The sequence below is a fragment of the Oncorhynchus tshawytscha genome, linkage group LG21, assembly GCF_018296145.1.
Source record: "Oncorhynchus tshawytscha isolate Ot180627B linkage group LG21, Otsh_v2.0, whole genome shotgun sequence".
NCBI classification, from domain to species: domain Eukaryota; kingdom Metazoa; phylum Chordata; class Actinopteri; order Salmoniformes; family Salmonidae; genus Oncorhynchus; species Oncorhynchus tshawytscha.
The window spans coordinates 36142687-36159801 of NC_056449.1; the positions used below are offsets into that span (position 1 = coordinate 36142687).

A 17115-nucleotide genomic window follows, 5' to 3' on the forward strand; every position below is an offset into this window, starting at 1 on the left:
CACGTGTTTGACGCAGCATTTGATACCATTCCACTGATTCCGCTCCTGTCATTAACACGAGCCTGTCCCTCCCCAATTAAAGTGCCACCAACCTCCTGTGCCTGAAGTGACGATACAGACAGACTAGTTGACTGTCTGAAAAACACCTGCCGTATTATCACACCAATGAGGAGTGGTTTGTTCATGCATGGTTTGGGAAGCAGAATAGATAGTCTGGAATAAACATCAATTATATGAAGATATTGCATCAAAAGCACCAGTAATATACACAAATGGTTATTGTAGACCATTAAAAGATCTCACACTGTTAAGGGGCGTAAACCCTGGTCATGGAACCAATGTAGACACCATCCAAAATGGCACCCTATTCCCTACATAGTGCACTATTTTTGACTAGAGCCCTATGAGAATAGGATGCCATTTGGGACGCACACCTGGCAAAGTTCACTCATTTGGCAAATATGAATTCATTAAAATGCACTGTATGTCATATTGTTATTCTCTGAAATGATTTGTTGAGGTCTCACAAACCGCTGTTGAGATTTGGCAAATAAATTAACTTCATTTTGGAGTAGGCATCATAGTTCGATTAAGACTGACTAATATTGATTACTGCTATTGTTATAAATACAGGAATACAGACCCTGTTATTTTTTCCTGGATCTCCACTGAACACAAACATCTGTTTTGAATATGAAAATGTTTTGGCAGAAAAATACAATCGACAGAAAAGTCAACTATTAAAAAAACTGCATGGGAATAGAAAAAGAGGAGAGAGGGTGACGGAGAGAGGGTGACGAGAGAGGGTGACGGAGAGAGGGTGACGAGAGAGGGTGACGGAGAGAGTGTGACGGAGAGAGGGTGACGGAGAGAGGGTGACGGAGAGAGTGTGACGGAGAGAGTGTGACGGAGAGAGTGTGTGACGGAGAGAGTGTGACGGAGAGAGGGTGACGGAGAGAGGGTGACGGAGAGAGTGTGACGGAGAGAGTGTGACGGAGAGAGGGTGACGGAGAGAGTGTGACGGAGAGAGTCTGACGGAGAGAGGATGACGGAGAGAGGATGACGGAGAGAGAGTGACAGAGAGAGGGTGACGGAGAGGGTGACGGAGAGAGTGTGACGGAGAGAGGGTGACGGAGAGAGTGTGACGGAGAGAGGGTGACGGAGAGAGTGTGACGGAGAGAGTGTGACGGAGAGAGTGTGACGGAGAGAGGGTGACGGAGAGAGGGTGACGGAGAGAGGGTGACGTAGAGAGTGTGACGGAGAGAGGATGACGGAGAGAGGGTGACGGAGAGAAGGTGACGGAGAGAGGGTGACGGAGAGAGGGTGACGGAGAGAGGGTGACGGAGAGAGGGTGACAGAGAGGGTGACGGAGGAGAGAGGGTGACGGAGAGAGGGTGACGGAGAGAGGGTGACGGAGAGAGGATGACGGAGAGAGGGTGACGGAGAGAGGGTGACGGAGAGAGGATGACGGAGAGAGGGTGACGGAGAGAGGGTTACGGAGAGATGGTGACGGAGAGATGGTGACGGAGAGAGGGTGATGGAGAGAGGGTGACGGAGAGAGGGTGACAGAGAGGGTGACGGAGAGAGGGTGACGGAGAGAGGGTGACGGAGAGAGTGTGATGGAGAGAGGGTGACGGGAGAGGGTGACGGAGAGGGTGACAGAGAGAGGGTGAAGGGAGGAGGGAAACAAGGGAGAGGAGGAGAAAAAGTAGGGCAGTTGAGGATGAGAAGCAAAACTTAACTTTGGCAGAATGAGGAAGAGGGTTGGCGGTGGGTTGGGGTTGGTGTCTGGGTTGGTGTCTGGGTTGGTGTCTGGGTTGGTGTCTGCCACCAGTACAGATGGTGAGAGGGTAGTATGGTAGTGCCAGGAGGGTTGGTGGTGTCTGGGTTGGTGTCTGCCACCAGTACAGATGGTGAGAGGGTAGTATGGTAGTGCCAGGAGGGTTGGTGGTGTCTGGGTTGGTGTCTGGGTTGGTGTCTGGGTTGGTGTCTGGGTTGGTGTCTGCCACCAGTACAGATGGTGTGAGGGTAGTATGGTAGTGCCAGGAGGGTTGGTGGTGTCTGGGTTGGTGTCTGCCACCAGTACAGATGGTGAGAGGGTAGTATGGTAGTGCCAGGAGGGTTGGTGGTGTCTGCCACCAGTACAGATGGTGTGAGGAGAGTATGGTAGTGCCAGGAGGGTTGGTGGTGTCTGGTATGGTGTCTGCCACCAGTACAGATGGTGAGAGGGTAGTATGGTAGTGCCAGGAGGGTTGTTGGTGAGCTGGACACTCATAGTCCTTTGTTGAAGTAGATCCTCTCCACCCCGGGGTGGCTCGCACGGATCTTCTCCTGAAGCTCTGGCTCCAATCGGCTTACTGACATAGAGCTAAAAAAGAGAGAGAGAGAGAAAGAGAGCGAGAGAGAGAGAGGGAGAGAGAGAGAGAGAGAAAGAGAACACATATTATTGCTGTGATACTGATCAACACAGCTGATCAACACAGCTAGCAATGACGATTCACTCACCTCTTCTGGGGGAACAGTGCACAGCATAGCGGAGTGGCAAACACCAGGCTGAAAGACAAGCAACACATTATTATATAGCGCTAGAGACTGTAGATTAGATACCATAGCTATAATGCTTGTTGCTTAAAAACATGTTTAAAACATGCTCGTCACAGGTCCTTCACAGTGTTGACTGTATATGTCACAGGTCCTTCACAGTGTTGACTGTATATGTCACAGGTCCTTCACAGTGTTGACTGTATATGTCACAGGTCCTTCACAGTGTTGACTGTATATGTCACAGGTCCTTCACAGTGTTGACTGTATATGTCACAGGTCCTTCACAGTGTTGACTGTATATGTCACAGGTCCTTCACAGTGTTGACTGTATATGTCACAGGTCCTTCACAGTGTTGACTGTATATGTCACAGGTCCTTCACAGCGTTGACTGTATGAATTTTTCCGGCGCCGACAGAGATGGCCGCCTCACTTCACATTCTTAGGAAACTATGCAGTATTTTGTTTTTTTACGTGTTATTTCTTACGTTGGTACCCCAGGGAGGAACTATCAACGTCAACTCACCATCATTACGACCAGGAATACGACTTTCCCGAAGCGGATCCTCTGTTTTGCCCACCACCCGGGACAATGGATCGAATTCCAGCCGGCGAACCAAAACAACGACGCCGTAAAAAGGGCAGACGAAGCGGTCTTCTGGTCAGGCTCCGAAGACGGGCACATCGCGCACCACTCCCTAGCATACTACTCGCCAATGTCCAGTCTCTTGACAACAAGGTTGATGAAATCCGAGCAAAGGTAGCATTCCAGAGAGACATCAGAGACTGTAACGTTCTTTGCTTCACGGAAACATGGCTCACTCGAGACACACTATCAGAGTCGATACAGCCAGCTGGTTTCTTCAAGCATCGCGCCGACAGAAACAAGCATCTTTCTGGTAAGAAGAGGGGCGGGGGGTTATGCCTTATGATTAACGAGACGTGGTGTTATCATAACAACATACAGGAACTCAAGTCCTTCTGTTCACCTGACTTAGAATTCCTCACAATCAAATGTTGACCGCATTATCTACCAAGAGAATTCTCTTCGATTATAATCACAGCCGCATATATTCCCCCAATGGCCCTGAACAAACTCCATTTGACTCTATGTAAACCACAAAACCTGAGGCTGCATTCATTGTAGCTGGGGATTTTAACAAGGCAAATCTGAAAACAAGACTCCCTAAATTCTATCAGCATATCGATTGTGCTACCAGGGCTGGTAAAACCCTGGATCATTGTTATTCTAACTCCGCGACGCATATAAGGCCCTCCCCCGCCCTCCTTTTGGAAAAGCTGACCACGACTCCATTTTGTTGCTCCATGCCTATAGACAGAGACTAAAACAGGAAGCTCCCACGCTCAGGTCTGTTCAACGCCGGTCCGACCAATCTGATTCCACGCTTCAAGACTGCTTCCATCACATGGACTGGGATATGTTCCGCATTGTGTCAAACAACAACATTGACGAATACGCTGATTCGGTGAGCGAGTTTATTAGCAAGTGCATCGGCGATGTCGTACCCACAGCAACTATTAAAACATTCCCAAACCAGTGGATTGAGGGCAGCATTCGCGCGAAACTGAAAGTGCGAACCACTGCTTTTAATCAGGGCAAGGTGACCGGAAACATGACCGAATACAAACAGTGTAGCTATTCCCTCCGCAAGGCAATCAAACAAGCTAAGCGTCAGTATAGAGACAAAGTAGAGTCGAAATTCAACAGCTCAGACACAAGAGGTATGTGGCAGGGTGTACAGTCAATCACGGATTACAAAAATCAGCCCCGTCGTGGACCAGGATGTCTTGCAATACAGTGCCACTGACACGGCCCGCTACCAAAACCGGCGGACTCTCCTTCACTGCAGTCGACGTAAGTAAAACATTTAAACGTGTTAACCCTCGCAAGGCTGCAGGCCCAGACGGCGTCCCCAGCCGCGTCATCAGAGCATGCACAGACCAGCTGGCTGGTGTTTACGGACATATTGAATCAACACAGACAGCATGGTGAAGAAGGCGCAGCAGTGCCTCTTCAACCTCAGGAGCCTGAAGAAATTTGGCTTGTCAACAAAAGCACTCACAAACTTTTACAGATGCCCAATCGAGAGCATCCTGTCGGGCTGTATAACCGCCTGGTACGGCAACTGCTCCGCCCACAACCGTAAGGCTCTCCAGAGGGTAGTGAGGTCTGCACAACGCATCACCGGGGGCAAACTACCGGCCCTCCAGGACACCTACACCACCCGATGTCACAGGAAGGCCATAAAGATCATCAAGGACAACAACCACCCGAGCCACTGCCACCACTAACATTGAGTGGCTGCTGCCAACATACTGACTTAACTCCAGCCACTTTAATAATGGAAAAATGTATGTACATTTTTTTAATCACGAGCCACTTTAAATAATGCCACTTAATATAATGTTTACATACCTTACATTTGTCACGCCCTGGTCTTAGTATTTTGTGTTTTCTATATTTATTTGGTCAGGCCAGGGTGTGACATGGGTTTATTTTGTGTTGTGTTTAGGTATGGGGGTTTTTCGTAGGTTTTGGGATTGTGGCTTAGTGGGGTGTTCTAGCAAAGTCTATGGTTGCCTGAGGCGGTTCTCAATCAGAGGCAGGTGATTCTCGTTGTCTCTGATTGGGAACCATATTTAGGCAGCCATATTCTTTGAGTGTTTGGTGGGTGATTGTTCCTGTCTCTATGTTAGTTGTCACCAGATAGGCTGTATAGGTTTTCACATTCCATTTGTTGTTTTTGTATTGTTCGTGGTTTTTCGTTATTAAACATGTATCAGAATTACCACGCTGCATTTTGGTCCGACTCTCCTTCGACGGAAGAAAACCGTAACAGAATCACCCACCACACCAGGACCAAGCAGTGTGGTGACAGGCAGCGGCAGCAGGAGCAACCAAGTTTGGAATATACGACTTGGGAGGAAATAGACAGGTGGGCGGTCGACCCAGAGAGAGTGCCGGAGCCCGCCTGGGATTCGCTGGAGCAGTGCGAGGAGGGCTATAGGAGAATGGAGTTGAAGAGAAAAGCACGGCGGCGCAGAAGGAAGCCCGAGAGTCGGCCCCAAAAATTTCTTGGGGGGGGCTCAGGGAGAGTGTGGCAGAGTCAGGGTTCAGACCTGAGCCAACTCCCCCTGTTTATCGTGAGGAGCAGCGATCACAGGACTTCTGGACGTGGGAGGAGATATTGGACGGAAAAGGACCCTGGGCACAGCCTGGAGAATATCGCCGCACCAAAGAAGAACTGGAGGCGGCGAAAGTGGAGAGGCGCTGGTATGAGGAGGCAGCACGGCGACGCGGATGGAAGCCCGAGAGTCAGCCCCATAAATTTATTGGGGGGGGGGGCTCAGGGAGAGTGTGGCAGAGTCAGGGTTCAGATCTGAGCCAACTCCCCCTGTTTATCGTGAGGAGCCAAGGAGGAGACCAGAACCAGAGCCGGTGTTGGAGGTGAGTGAAGCAGAGACTGTGAAGGAGTTAATGGGGAAAGTGTAGGAGAGAGTTATGAGGGAGTTGCTAGGTTGGTGCTTTAGATACGATATTCGCTCGACGGAGCTTGTCGGGGATTTGATGGCACCTGGGTCAGCGCTCCATACTCGTCCTGAGGTGCGTGTTAGTCGGCTGGTGAAGAGTGTGCCAGCCTCACGCACTAGGCCTCCTGTGTACCTACCTAGCCTTGCACGTCCTGTGCCAGTCCTGCTCTCAGGCTCTCCAGTACACCTTCACGGTCCGGTCCATCCTGTGCCACCCTCACGCACTAGGCCTCCTGTGTACCTACCTAGCCTTGCACGTCCTGTGCCAGTCCTGCTCTCAGGCTCTCCAGTACACCTTCACGGTCCGGTCCATCCTGTGCCACCTTCACACACCAGTCCTCCGGTGGCAGCTCCTCGCACCAGGCTTCCTGTGCGTGTCCTCAGCCCAGTATCACCAGTGCCAGCACCACGCACCAGGCCTTCAGTGCGCCTCGCCTGTTCAGCGCTGCCAGAGCCTTTCTCCTCTCCAGCGCTGTCGGTTTCTCCCGCCTGTTTAGCGCTGTCGGAGTCTCCCGCCTGTTTAGCGCTACCAGAGCCTTCCTCCTCTCCAGCGCTGCCGGAGTCTCCCGCCTGTTTAGCGCTGCCAGAGCCTTCCTCCTCTCCAGCGCTGCCGGAGTCTCCCGCCTGTCTAGCGCTATCAGAGCCTTCCTCCTCTCCAGCGCTGCCGGAGTCTCCCGCCTGTTTAGCGCTGCCAGAGCCTTCCTTCTCTCCAGTGCTGCCGGAGTCTCCTGCCTGTTCAACGCAGCCAGAGCTGCCAGTCTGCATGGAGAAGCCAGAGCTGCCAGTCTGCATGGAGATGCCAGAGCTGCCAGTCTGCATGGAGCAGCCAGAGCTGCATGGAGCAGCCAGAGCTGCCAGTCTGCATGGAGCAGCCAGAGCTGCATGGAGCAGCCAGAGCTGCCAGTCTGCATGGAGCAGCTAGAGCCGCCAGTCAGCCAGGATCTTCCAGATCCGCCAGTCAGCCAGGATCCGCCAGTCAGCCAGGATCTTCCAGATCCGCCATTCAGCCAGGATCCACCAGTCAGCCAGGATCCGCCAGTCAGCCAGGATCCACCAGTCAGCCAGGATCTTCCAGATCCGCCAGTCAGCAAGGATCCGCCAGTCAGCCATGATCTTCCAGATCCGCCAGTCAGCCAGGATCCGCCAGTCAGCCAGGATCTGCCAGAACCACCAGCTAGCCAGGATCCGCCAGTCAGCCAGGATCTGCCAGAACCACCAGCTAGCCAGGATCTGCCAGAGCCTACTACCTGCCTGAGTTTCCTCTCAGTACTGGGCTTCCTCTCGGTACTAGGCATCCTCTCAGTGCCGAGCTTCCCCTCAGTGCCGAGCTTCCCCTCAGTGCCGAGCTTCCCCTCAGTGCCGAGCTTCCCCTCAGTGCCGAGCTACCCCTCAGTCCCGAGCTACCCCTCAGTCCCGAGCTACCCCTCAGTCCCGAGCTTCCCCTCAGTCCCGAGCTTCCCCTCAGTCCCGAGCTTCTACCTCAGTCCCGAGCTGCCCCTCAGTCCAGTGGGGTCCTTGGTGAGGGTTATTAGGCCAAGGTCGGCGGCGAGGGTGGCCAATCAAAGGACGCGTTACAGGGGGACTAAGACTTGGTTGGAGTGGGGTCCACGTCCCGAGCCGGAGCCGCCACCGTGGACAGACGCCCACCCGGACCCTCCCCTATGGGTTTTAGTGTGCGGCCGGGAGTCCGCACCTTGGGGGGGGGGGGTTCTGTCACGCCCTGGTCTTAGTATTTTGTGTTTATATATTTATTTGGTCAGGCCAGGGTGTGACATGGGTTTATTTTGTGTTGTGTTTATGTATGGGGGTTTTTCGTAGGTTTTGGGATTGTGGCTTAGTGGGGTTTTCTAGCAAAGTCTATGGTTGCCTGAAGCGGTTCTCAATCAGAGGCAGGTGATTCTCGTTTGTCTCTGATTGGGAACCATATTTAGGCAGCCATATTCTTTGAGTGTTTGGTGGGTGATTGTTCCTGTCTCTGTGTTAGTTGTCACCAGATAGGCTGTAGAGGTTTTCACGTTACGTTTCTTGTTTTTGTATTGTCCGTGTTTTTTCGTTAGTAAACATGTATCAAAATTACCACACTGCATTTTGGTCCGGAAGAAAACCGTAACATTACTCATGTCTTATGTATATTCTGTACTCTATACCATCTACTGAATCTAGCCATCTTTATGTAATACATGTATCACTAGCCACTTTAAACAATGCCACTTTTCTATGTTTACATACCCTACATTACTCATCTCATATGTATATACTATACTCCATACCATCTACTGCATCTTGCCTATGCAGTTCTGTACCATCACTCATTCATATATTTTTTTATGTACATATTCTTCATCCCTTTACACTGTATGTGGCAGGTAGTTGGTAGTTGTTGTGAAATTGTTAGGTTAGGTTACTCGTTGGTTATTACTGCATTGTCGGAACTAGAAGCACAAGCATTTCGCTACACTCGCATTAACATTTGCTAACCATGTGTATGTGACAAATAAAATTTGATTTCTATCTCACAGGTCCTTCACAGTGTTGACAGTATATGTCACGGGTTTTCACAGCGTTGACAGTATATGTCACGGGTCCTTCACAGTGTTGACAGTATATGTCACGGGTCTTCACAGCATTGACAGTATATGTCACGGGTCCTTCAGTGTTGACAGTATATGTCACAGGTCCTTCAGTGTTGACAGTATATGTCACGGGGCCTTCAGTGTTGACAGTATACAGTCAGCCACCAATTGTGCAAGTTCTCCCACTTAAAAAGATGAGAGGCCTGTCATTTTCATCATAGGTACACTTTAACTTTGACAAACAAAATGAGAAGAAAAAAAGTCCAGAAAATCACATTGTAGGATTTTTAATGAATTTATTTTCAAATTATGGTGGAAAATAAGTATTTGGTCACCTACAAACAAGCAAGATTTCTGGCTCTCACAGACCTGTAACTTCTTCTTTCAGAGGCTCCTCTGTCCTCCACTCGTTACCTGTATTAATGGCATCTGTTTGAACTTGTTATCAGTATAAAAGACACCTGTCCACAACCTCAAAGATTGTTTTATGTATGTTCGGTCTGTTACTGTGGGCTCTCGGTATTACGACATGTTATTGGAATATTTGAGTAAAGTTACTTGTGTTACTCATCTCTGCTGTCCTGCACCTGACTCCTCTGCACCAGCTACACCCAGACCATTACAGAATCACCTCAAAAATGGAGAGCGTGTCCGTCCTTGTCTCCTGTCACTCAGGGAAAGCCCTGGAGTGGGCCAACGCCCCTGGTCGCCAGCGTGGGATGAAACGACAGGACCCTGATCGATCACTACCGGTGCAGTCTGCGAGAGGATGTCCGTTGGGAGTTGGCCTGCAGGGACACCACTCTCACGTTTGACCAGCTGGTGGACCTGTCAATCCGGCTGGATAACCTGCTGGCTACCCGCGGACGCCCGGATCGGGGCCTGTCAGCACCACCGCTCCGACACGCCCATGGAACTGGGAGGTGCTGCGCTTAGGGCGACTGGAGGAGGGGCTGTTCCCTGTACCATCTGTGGCCGCAGGGGGCACACTGCTGGTCGGTGCTGGGGAGGTTCCTCTGGAAGTCGAGGCAGCAGGCAGGGCACTCTTGTGTGAGGTGAGTCGGCACCAGGCTCACACAGAGCCTCCTGTTGCTCACATGTTTATAAATAATCCTGAGTTTTCCCCGCATTCCCAGTTGGGAATTTTATTGACAGAGCATTTGCCCATAGTTTAGGGATCCCCATTGTTCCTGTGGATATGCCCTTCCCTGTGCACGCCCTAGATAGTCGACCATTAGGATCAGGGCTAATTAGGGAGGCCACCGCTCCACTGGGCATGGTTACACAGGAGGGTCACAAGGAGAGAATTAGTATTTTCCTTATTGATTCTCCTGTGTTTCCCGTGGTGCAGGGCATACCCTGGTTGGCCTGTCATGACCCCACTATTTCGTGACAACAGAGGTCTCTCAAGGGGTGGTCACGAAAGTGCTCAGGGAGGTCTGTGGGGGTTTCCGTTGGTGTGACTACGGTGGAAAGTCCAGACCAGGTCTCCACCGTGCACATCCCCTCTGAATATGCTGATTTGGCTCTCGCCTTCTGTAAGAAGAGGGCGACTCAATTACCACCCCATTGACGGGGGGATTGTGCAATAAATCTCCTAGTAGACGCAGCACTTCCCAGGAGTCACGTGTATCCCCCGTCACAGGAGGAGACGGTGGCTATGGAAACATATGTCTCCGAATCCCTGGGGCAGGGGTACATTCGGCCCTCCACTTCACCTGCCTCCTCAAGTTTATTTTTTGTGAAGAAGAAGGATGGAGGTCTGCTCCTGTGTATTGACTATCGAGGTATCTACGAAATCCCTGAGGTACAGCTACCCGCTGCCTCTCATAGCCAGTGCGATAGAGTCAATGCACGGGGCGCGCTTCTCCACAAAATTGGATCTCAGGAGCGCTTACAACCTGGTGCGTATCCGGGAGGGGGACGAGTGGAAGATGGCATTTAGTACCACCTCAGGGCACTATGAGTCATGCCATACTGGTTGATGAATGATCCATCAGTCTTCCAGGCCTTTGTAGACAAGATTTTCCGGGACCTGCACTGGCAGGTTGTGTTGGTGTATGTTGACAACATTCTGATATACTCCGCAACACGCGCCCAGCATGTGTCCCTGGTGCGCATGGTGCTTGGTCGACTGTTGGAGCATGACCTGTACGTCAAGTCTGAGAAATGTCCGTTCTTCCAACAGTCAGTCTCCTTTCTAGGGTACCGCTTTTCCACTTCAGGGGTGGAGATGGAGAGTGACCGCATTTCAGCCGTGCGTAGTTGGCCGACTCCCACCACGGTAAAGGAAGTGCAGCGGTTTCTAGGGTTTGCCCATTACTACCGGAGGTTTATCCAGGGCTTTGATCAGGGAGTAGCTCCCATTACCTCACTGCTGAAGGGGGGACCGGTGCGACTGCAGTGGTCGGCTGAGGCAGACAGGGCTTTTGGTAACCTGAGGGCTCGGTTTACCTAGGCGCCCGTGCAGGCTCATCCGGATCCCTCTTTGGCGTTCATAGTGGAGGTGGACGCGTCCGAGGCTGGGATAGGAGCCGTGTTCTCTCAGCGCTCAGGCATGCCACCAAAGCTCCACCCCGGTGCTTTCTTTTCGAAGAAGCTCAGCCCGGCCGAGCGAAACTATGATATGGGGGACCAGGAGCTGTTGGCTGTTGTCAAGGCTCTGAAGGCGTGGAGACATTGGCTTGAGGGGGCTAAAAACACTTTTCTCATCTCGACTGACCACCGCAATCTGTAGTACATCCGGGCAGAGAGGAGACTGAACCCTCGTGAAGCGAGGTGGGCCATGTTCTTTACCCGTTTTGTTTTCACCCTGTCCTACAGACCAGGTTTCCAGAACGCTAAAGCAGACGCACTGTCCCGGATGTATGACACAGAGGAGCGGTCCATGGATCACACTCCCATACTTCTGGCCTCTTGCCTGGTGGCACCGGTGGTGTGGGAGCTGGACGCGGACATCGAGCGGGCGTTACGTACAGAGCCCACTCCCCTCCAGTGTCTAGCTGGGTGTCTGTACGTTCCGTCTGCTGTCTGCTACCGTTTGATCTATTGGGCCCACACTTCACCCTCCTCTGGTCATCCTGGCATCGGTAGGACAGTGCGCTGTCTTAGTGGGAAGTACTGGTGGTCCACCTTGGCTAAGGACGTGAGGGTTTATGTTTCCTCCTGCTCGGTGGGCGCCCAGTGCAAGGCTTCCAGGCACCTGCCCAGAGGGAAGTTACAGCCCTTACCCGTTCCACAATGGCCGTGGTCGCACCTATCGGTGGACTTCCTCGCAGATCTTCCTCCCTCACAGGGTAACACCACGATCCTGGTCGTTGTGGATCGGTTCTCTAAGTCCTGTCATCTCCTTCCATTGCCCGGTCACCCTACGGCCCTACAGATTGCGGAGGCCCTGTTCACTCAAGTCTTCCGGCACTAAGGGGTGCCTGAGGATATAGTGTCTGATCGAGGTCCCCAGTTCATGTCAAGGGTCTGGAGGCCGTTCATGGAACGTCTGGGGGTCTCGGTCAGCCTTACCTCAGGTTTTCACCCCGAGAGTAACGGGCAGGTGGAGAGAGTAAACCAGGATGTGGGTAGGTTTCTGAGGTCTTATTGCCATGACCGGCCGGGGGAGTGGGCGGCGTTCATCCACTGGGCAGAGATGGCCCAAAACTCGCTCCGCCACTCCTCCACTAACCTCTCCCCCTTCCAGTGCGTACTGGGGTATCGGCCGGTTCTGGCACCTTGGCATCAGAGCCAGATCGAGGCTCCTGCGGTGGACGAATGGTTTAAGCACTCGGAGGAGACCTGGGACGCCGCTCATGTGCACCTGCAACAGGCCGTGGGGCATCAGAAGGCTAGGGCCGACCGCCACCGCAGTGAGGCCCCGGTGTTCACACCGGGGGACCGGGTCTGGCTCTCGACCCGAAAACTGCCCCTCCGCCTGCCCTTCTGGGAACTGGGCCCGCGGTTTGTGGGGACATTCAAGGTCCTGAGGAGACTGAACAAGGTTTGCTACGGGTTACAGCTCCCCCCGATTACAGTATTAACCCCTCTTTCCATTTGTCTCTCCTCAGGTCGGTGGTGGCTGGTCCACTCCAGGAGTCTGAGGTGCGGGAGGTTCCTCCGCCCTCTCTGGACATCGAGGGAGCCCCGGCGTATGCTGTTCGAGCCATACTGGACTCGAGGCATCGGGCGAGGGGCCTTCAGTACCTCGGAGTGGGAGGGGTACGGTCCGGAGGAGAGATGCTGGGTGCAGGTGGAGGACGTTTTGGACCCTTCGTTGCTGCAGGAGTTCCACTGTCTCCATCCGGATCGCCCTGCGCCTCGTCCTCCGGGTCGTCCCCGAGGTCAGTGTCAACGCGCGGCTCAGGGGGGGGTACTGTCACGACTTCCGCCGAAGTCGGTCCCTCTCCTTGTTCAGGCGGCGTTCGACGTCACCGGCCTTCGAGCCATCGCCAATCCACTTTTCATTTTCCATTTGTTTTGTCTTTGTTTTACACACCTGGTTTCAATTCCCCAATTATATGTTCATTATTTAACCCTCTGTTTTCCCCATGGTTTTTGTGCGTGATTGTTTTATGTATGTTCGGTCCGTTATTGTGGGCTCGGTATTACGACGTGTTATTGGAATATTTGAGTAAAGTTACTTGTGTTACTCATCTCTGCTGTCCTGTGCCTGATTCCTCTGCACCAGCTACACCCAGACCATTACACAGTCCAAATGGTGGTTAATCAGCAGTCCATTGCTGGCCACTTACCAGAATCCCACCAAGACCACTTGAATAGGTGCACTCATCCACGGGAACTTCTGAAAAGACCAGAAAACAATGAGACAAACAAAGGGATACATTCCACTCCTCTGAAATGGCTTCCTCTGCTCTGTCCTATTTCCTCACACTCACTAACCACTGAAATGGCTTCCTCTGCTCTGTCCTATTTTTTCCTCACACTCACTAACCACTGTAAGGGCTGGAGTGTTATAGGCAATATGGCTGTGGGTTATTGCTTAGTGTACACCATTTTGTTCTACCTATCCAGTTAGTTTGAATCAGGATGAGGAAATAGGACACATAGGAAAGGAAATGACTTTGAAGCATTTGGATTTAGCCGCTGACTGTGCCTAGAAGACTGCTACGGAGTCCCTCGATGGCTAACGCAACACAGTGACAGGCCAATATATATACACACTCTCTAGTAAAGCCACTTATCAAAAGGCTTCGTGCCATCATAGATATGAGAAAGTAAAGGCTGACTGCCATCATAGATATGAGAAAGTAAAGGCTGACTGCCATCATAGATATGAGAAAGTAAGTGAATATACATCATACATATGAGAAAGTAAGGCAGACTGCATTCATAGATATGAGAACGTAAGGCTGGCTGCCATCATAGATATGAGAAAGTAAGTGAATATACATCATAGATATGAGAAAGTAAGGCAGACTGCCATCATAGATATGAGAAAGTAAGGCAGACTGCCATCATAGATATGAGAAAGTAAGGCAGACTGCCATCATAGATATGAGAAAGTAAGGCAGACTGCCATCATAGAAATGAGAAAGTAAGGCAGACTGCCATCATAGATATGAGAAAGTAAGGCTGACTGCCATCATGGATATGAGAAAGTAAGGCAGACTGCCATCATAGATATGAGAAAGTAAGGCTGGCTGCCATCATAGATATGAGAAAGTAAGTGAATATACAATACATGTGATCATACTTGAATAAATAAAGTGATAAATGATGTGAATAATACCTTTAGGAAGGCTTTCTTTTCCAAGGTGTTCATTAAAAATGGAGGGATAGCTGAAAAACAGAATAGTGAAATAAAATCGTCATCTTTTATAAATGTTTACAAACATTATATTTTACCTGACAACATGGTTGATTTCAAGCTTTTATCCTTTCCAGTTTATCCTATTGAGTTGCCATGTTGGAGTCACAGATCGCATGGGTTGCCAGATTGGTCCTAAAGCCCATTACGTCATACATACCCATTCCAGGAGAGGCCATGAGGATTCTAGACACCACCACCTGGGAGATGGCCTGCTTAGCGGCGGTGGTTGACTCTCCTAACCGGTTGTCGTTCTCGTCTGTTATCGGAATGCCGTGTTTCAGTTCCCTGGACAATAAAAGAAGGAAAATAAAGTACACATTTATTATAGGAACTGGCTTCGATGATATAGACACTTTCTTTCAAAAACCTTGTCCAAGTTGTGGAAGGAATAACGTAAATGTCAATAAGTTGTGTGTGACCTATGGGTAAGGTAAAATTGAGCATTGTAAAGACACCTAATCAATATTTCAAACATTTACAGAGGTACCATACTCTGGAATTCTTATCTTCACATTGCCAAAACCTCATCATCCCTCAATAACTTCATGCAAAGACTGGGATTCAGCCTGATGAACCAAACTACACAATAATTCCCTCCATGTAGCCTAACTCTTTTCACACACACACACACACACACACACACACACACACACACACACACACACACACACACACACACACACACACACACACACACACACACACACACACACACACACACACACACACACACACACACACACACACACATCTATACTGAGTATATAAATGTACAATTATATTTAATATGCTTTGTTTAGCTGATTGAACATTTGTATTATTATTATATTTGTGGTGTGATTTTCATATCAGTCCTTTTTGGGTTTCCAGCCTCACCTGCACACCACTTTATGGTGTTAAATACTCTCTGTTCATCATCTATGCAGAGTCACTTTAACCACATCTACATACTACCTCAATCAGCCTGACTAACTGGTGTCTGTATGTAGCCTCTCTACTGTATATAGCCTCTCTACTGTGTGTCCTCGCTACTGTATATAGCCTCTCTACTGTGTGTCCTCACTACTGTATATAGCCTCTCTACTGTGTGTCCTCACTACTGTATATAGCCTCTCTACTGTGTGTCCTCACTACTGTATATAGCCTCTCTACTGTGTGTCCTCGCTACTGTATATAGCCTCTCTACTGTGTGTCCTCGCTACTGTATATAGCCTCTCTACTGTGTGTCCTCGCTACTGTATATAGCCTCTCTAATGTTTATAGCCTCTCTACTGTTTATAGCCTCTCTACTGTTTATAGCCTCTCTACTGTTTATAGACTCTACTCTATATAGCCTCGCTACTGTTTATAGCCTCTACTGTATATAGCCTCTACTGTATATAGCCTCTACTGTATATAGCCTCTACTGTTTATAGCCTCTCTACTGTTTATAGCCTCTCTACTCTATATAGCCTCTCTATATAGCCTCTCTACTCTATATAGCCTCTCTACTCTATATAGCCTCTCTACTCTATATAGCCTCTCTACTCTATATAGCCTCTCTACTCTATATAGCCTCTCTACTGTTTATAGCCTCTCTACTGTTTATAGCCTCTCTACTGTTTATAGACTCTACTGTTTATAGACTCTACTGTTTATAGCCTCTACTGTTTATAGCCTCTACTGTATATAGCCTCTACTGTTTATAGCCTCTACTGTTTATAGCCTCTACTGTATATAGCCTCTACTGTATATAGCCTCTACTGTATATAGCCTCTACTGTTTATAGCCTCTCTACTCTATATAGCCTCTCTACTCTATATAGCCTCTCTACTGTTTATAGCCTCTCTACTGTTTATAGCCTCTACTGTTTATAGCCTCTCTACTCTATATAGCCTCTCTACTCTATATAGCCTCTCTACTCTATATAGCCTCTCTACTCTATATAGCCTCTCTACTCTATATAGCCTCTCTACTCTATATAGCCTCTCTACTGTTTATAGCCTCTCTACTGTTTATAGCCTCTCTACTCTATATAGCCTCTCTACTCTATATAGCCTCTCTACTCTATATAGCCTCTCTACTCTATATAGCCTCTCTACTCTATATAGCCTCTCTACTCTATATAGCCTCTCTACTGTATATAGCCTCTCTACTGTTTATAGCCTCTCTACTGTTTATAGCCTCTCTACTGTTTATAGCCTCTCTACTGTTTATAGCCTCTCTACTGTTTATAGACTCTACTCTATATAGCCTCGCTATTGTTTATAGCCTCTACTGTATATAGCCTCTACTGTATATAGCCTCTACTGTTTATAGCCTCTACTGTATATAGCCTCTACTGTATATAGCCTCTACTGTATATAACCTCTACTGTATATAGCCTCTACTGTTTATAGCCTCTCTACTCTATATAGCCTCTCTACTCTATATAGCCTCTATACTCTATATAGCCTCTCTACTCTATATAGCCTCTCTCTACTCTATATAGCCTCTCTACTCTATATAGCCTCTCTACTGTATATAGCCTCTACTGTTTATAGCCTCTCTACTGTTTATAGCCTCTCTACTGTTTATAGCCTCTCTACTGTTTATAGCCTCTCTACTGTTTATAGACTCTACTCTATATAGCCTCGCTACTGTTTATA

General features: G+C 49.5%; 1 protein-coding gene across 1 annotated transcript in view; it reads right to left on the reverse strand.

Moving 5' to 3' along the window:
- Positions 1 to 1643: 1643 nt before the first annotated feature.
- Positions 1644 to 17115, reverse strand: part of LOC121840389 (sideroflexin-1-like) — a 55286-nt gene continuing 39814 nt past the window's right edge. Inside the window, exons 9-11 of the mRNA XM_042303427.1 lie at positions 13410 to 13459; positions 2506 to 2553; positions 1644 to 2368 (exon numbers count right to left, since the gene is read on the reverse strand). Of these exons, the coding sequence (XP_042159361.1) occupies positions 2272 to 2368; positions 2506 to 2553; positions 13410 to 13459 (195 nt within the window). The 3' untranslated portion in view covers positions 1644 to 2271. The remainder of the gene's footprint in view (positions 2369 to 2505; positions 2554 to 13409; positions 13460 to 17115) is intronic.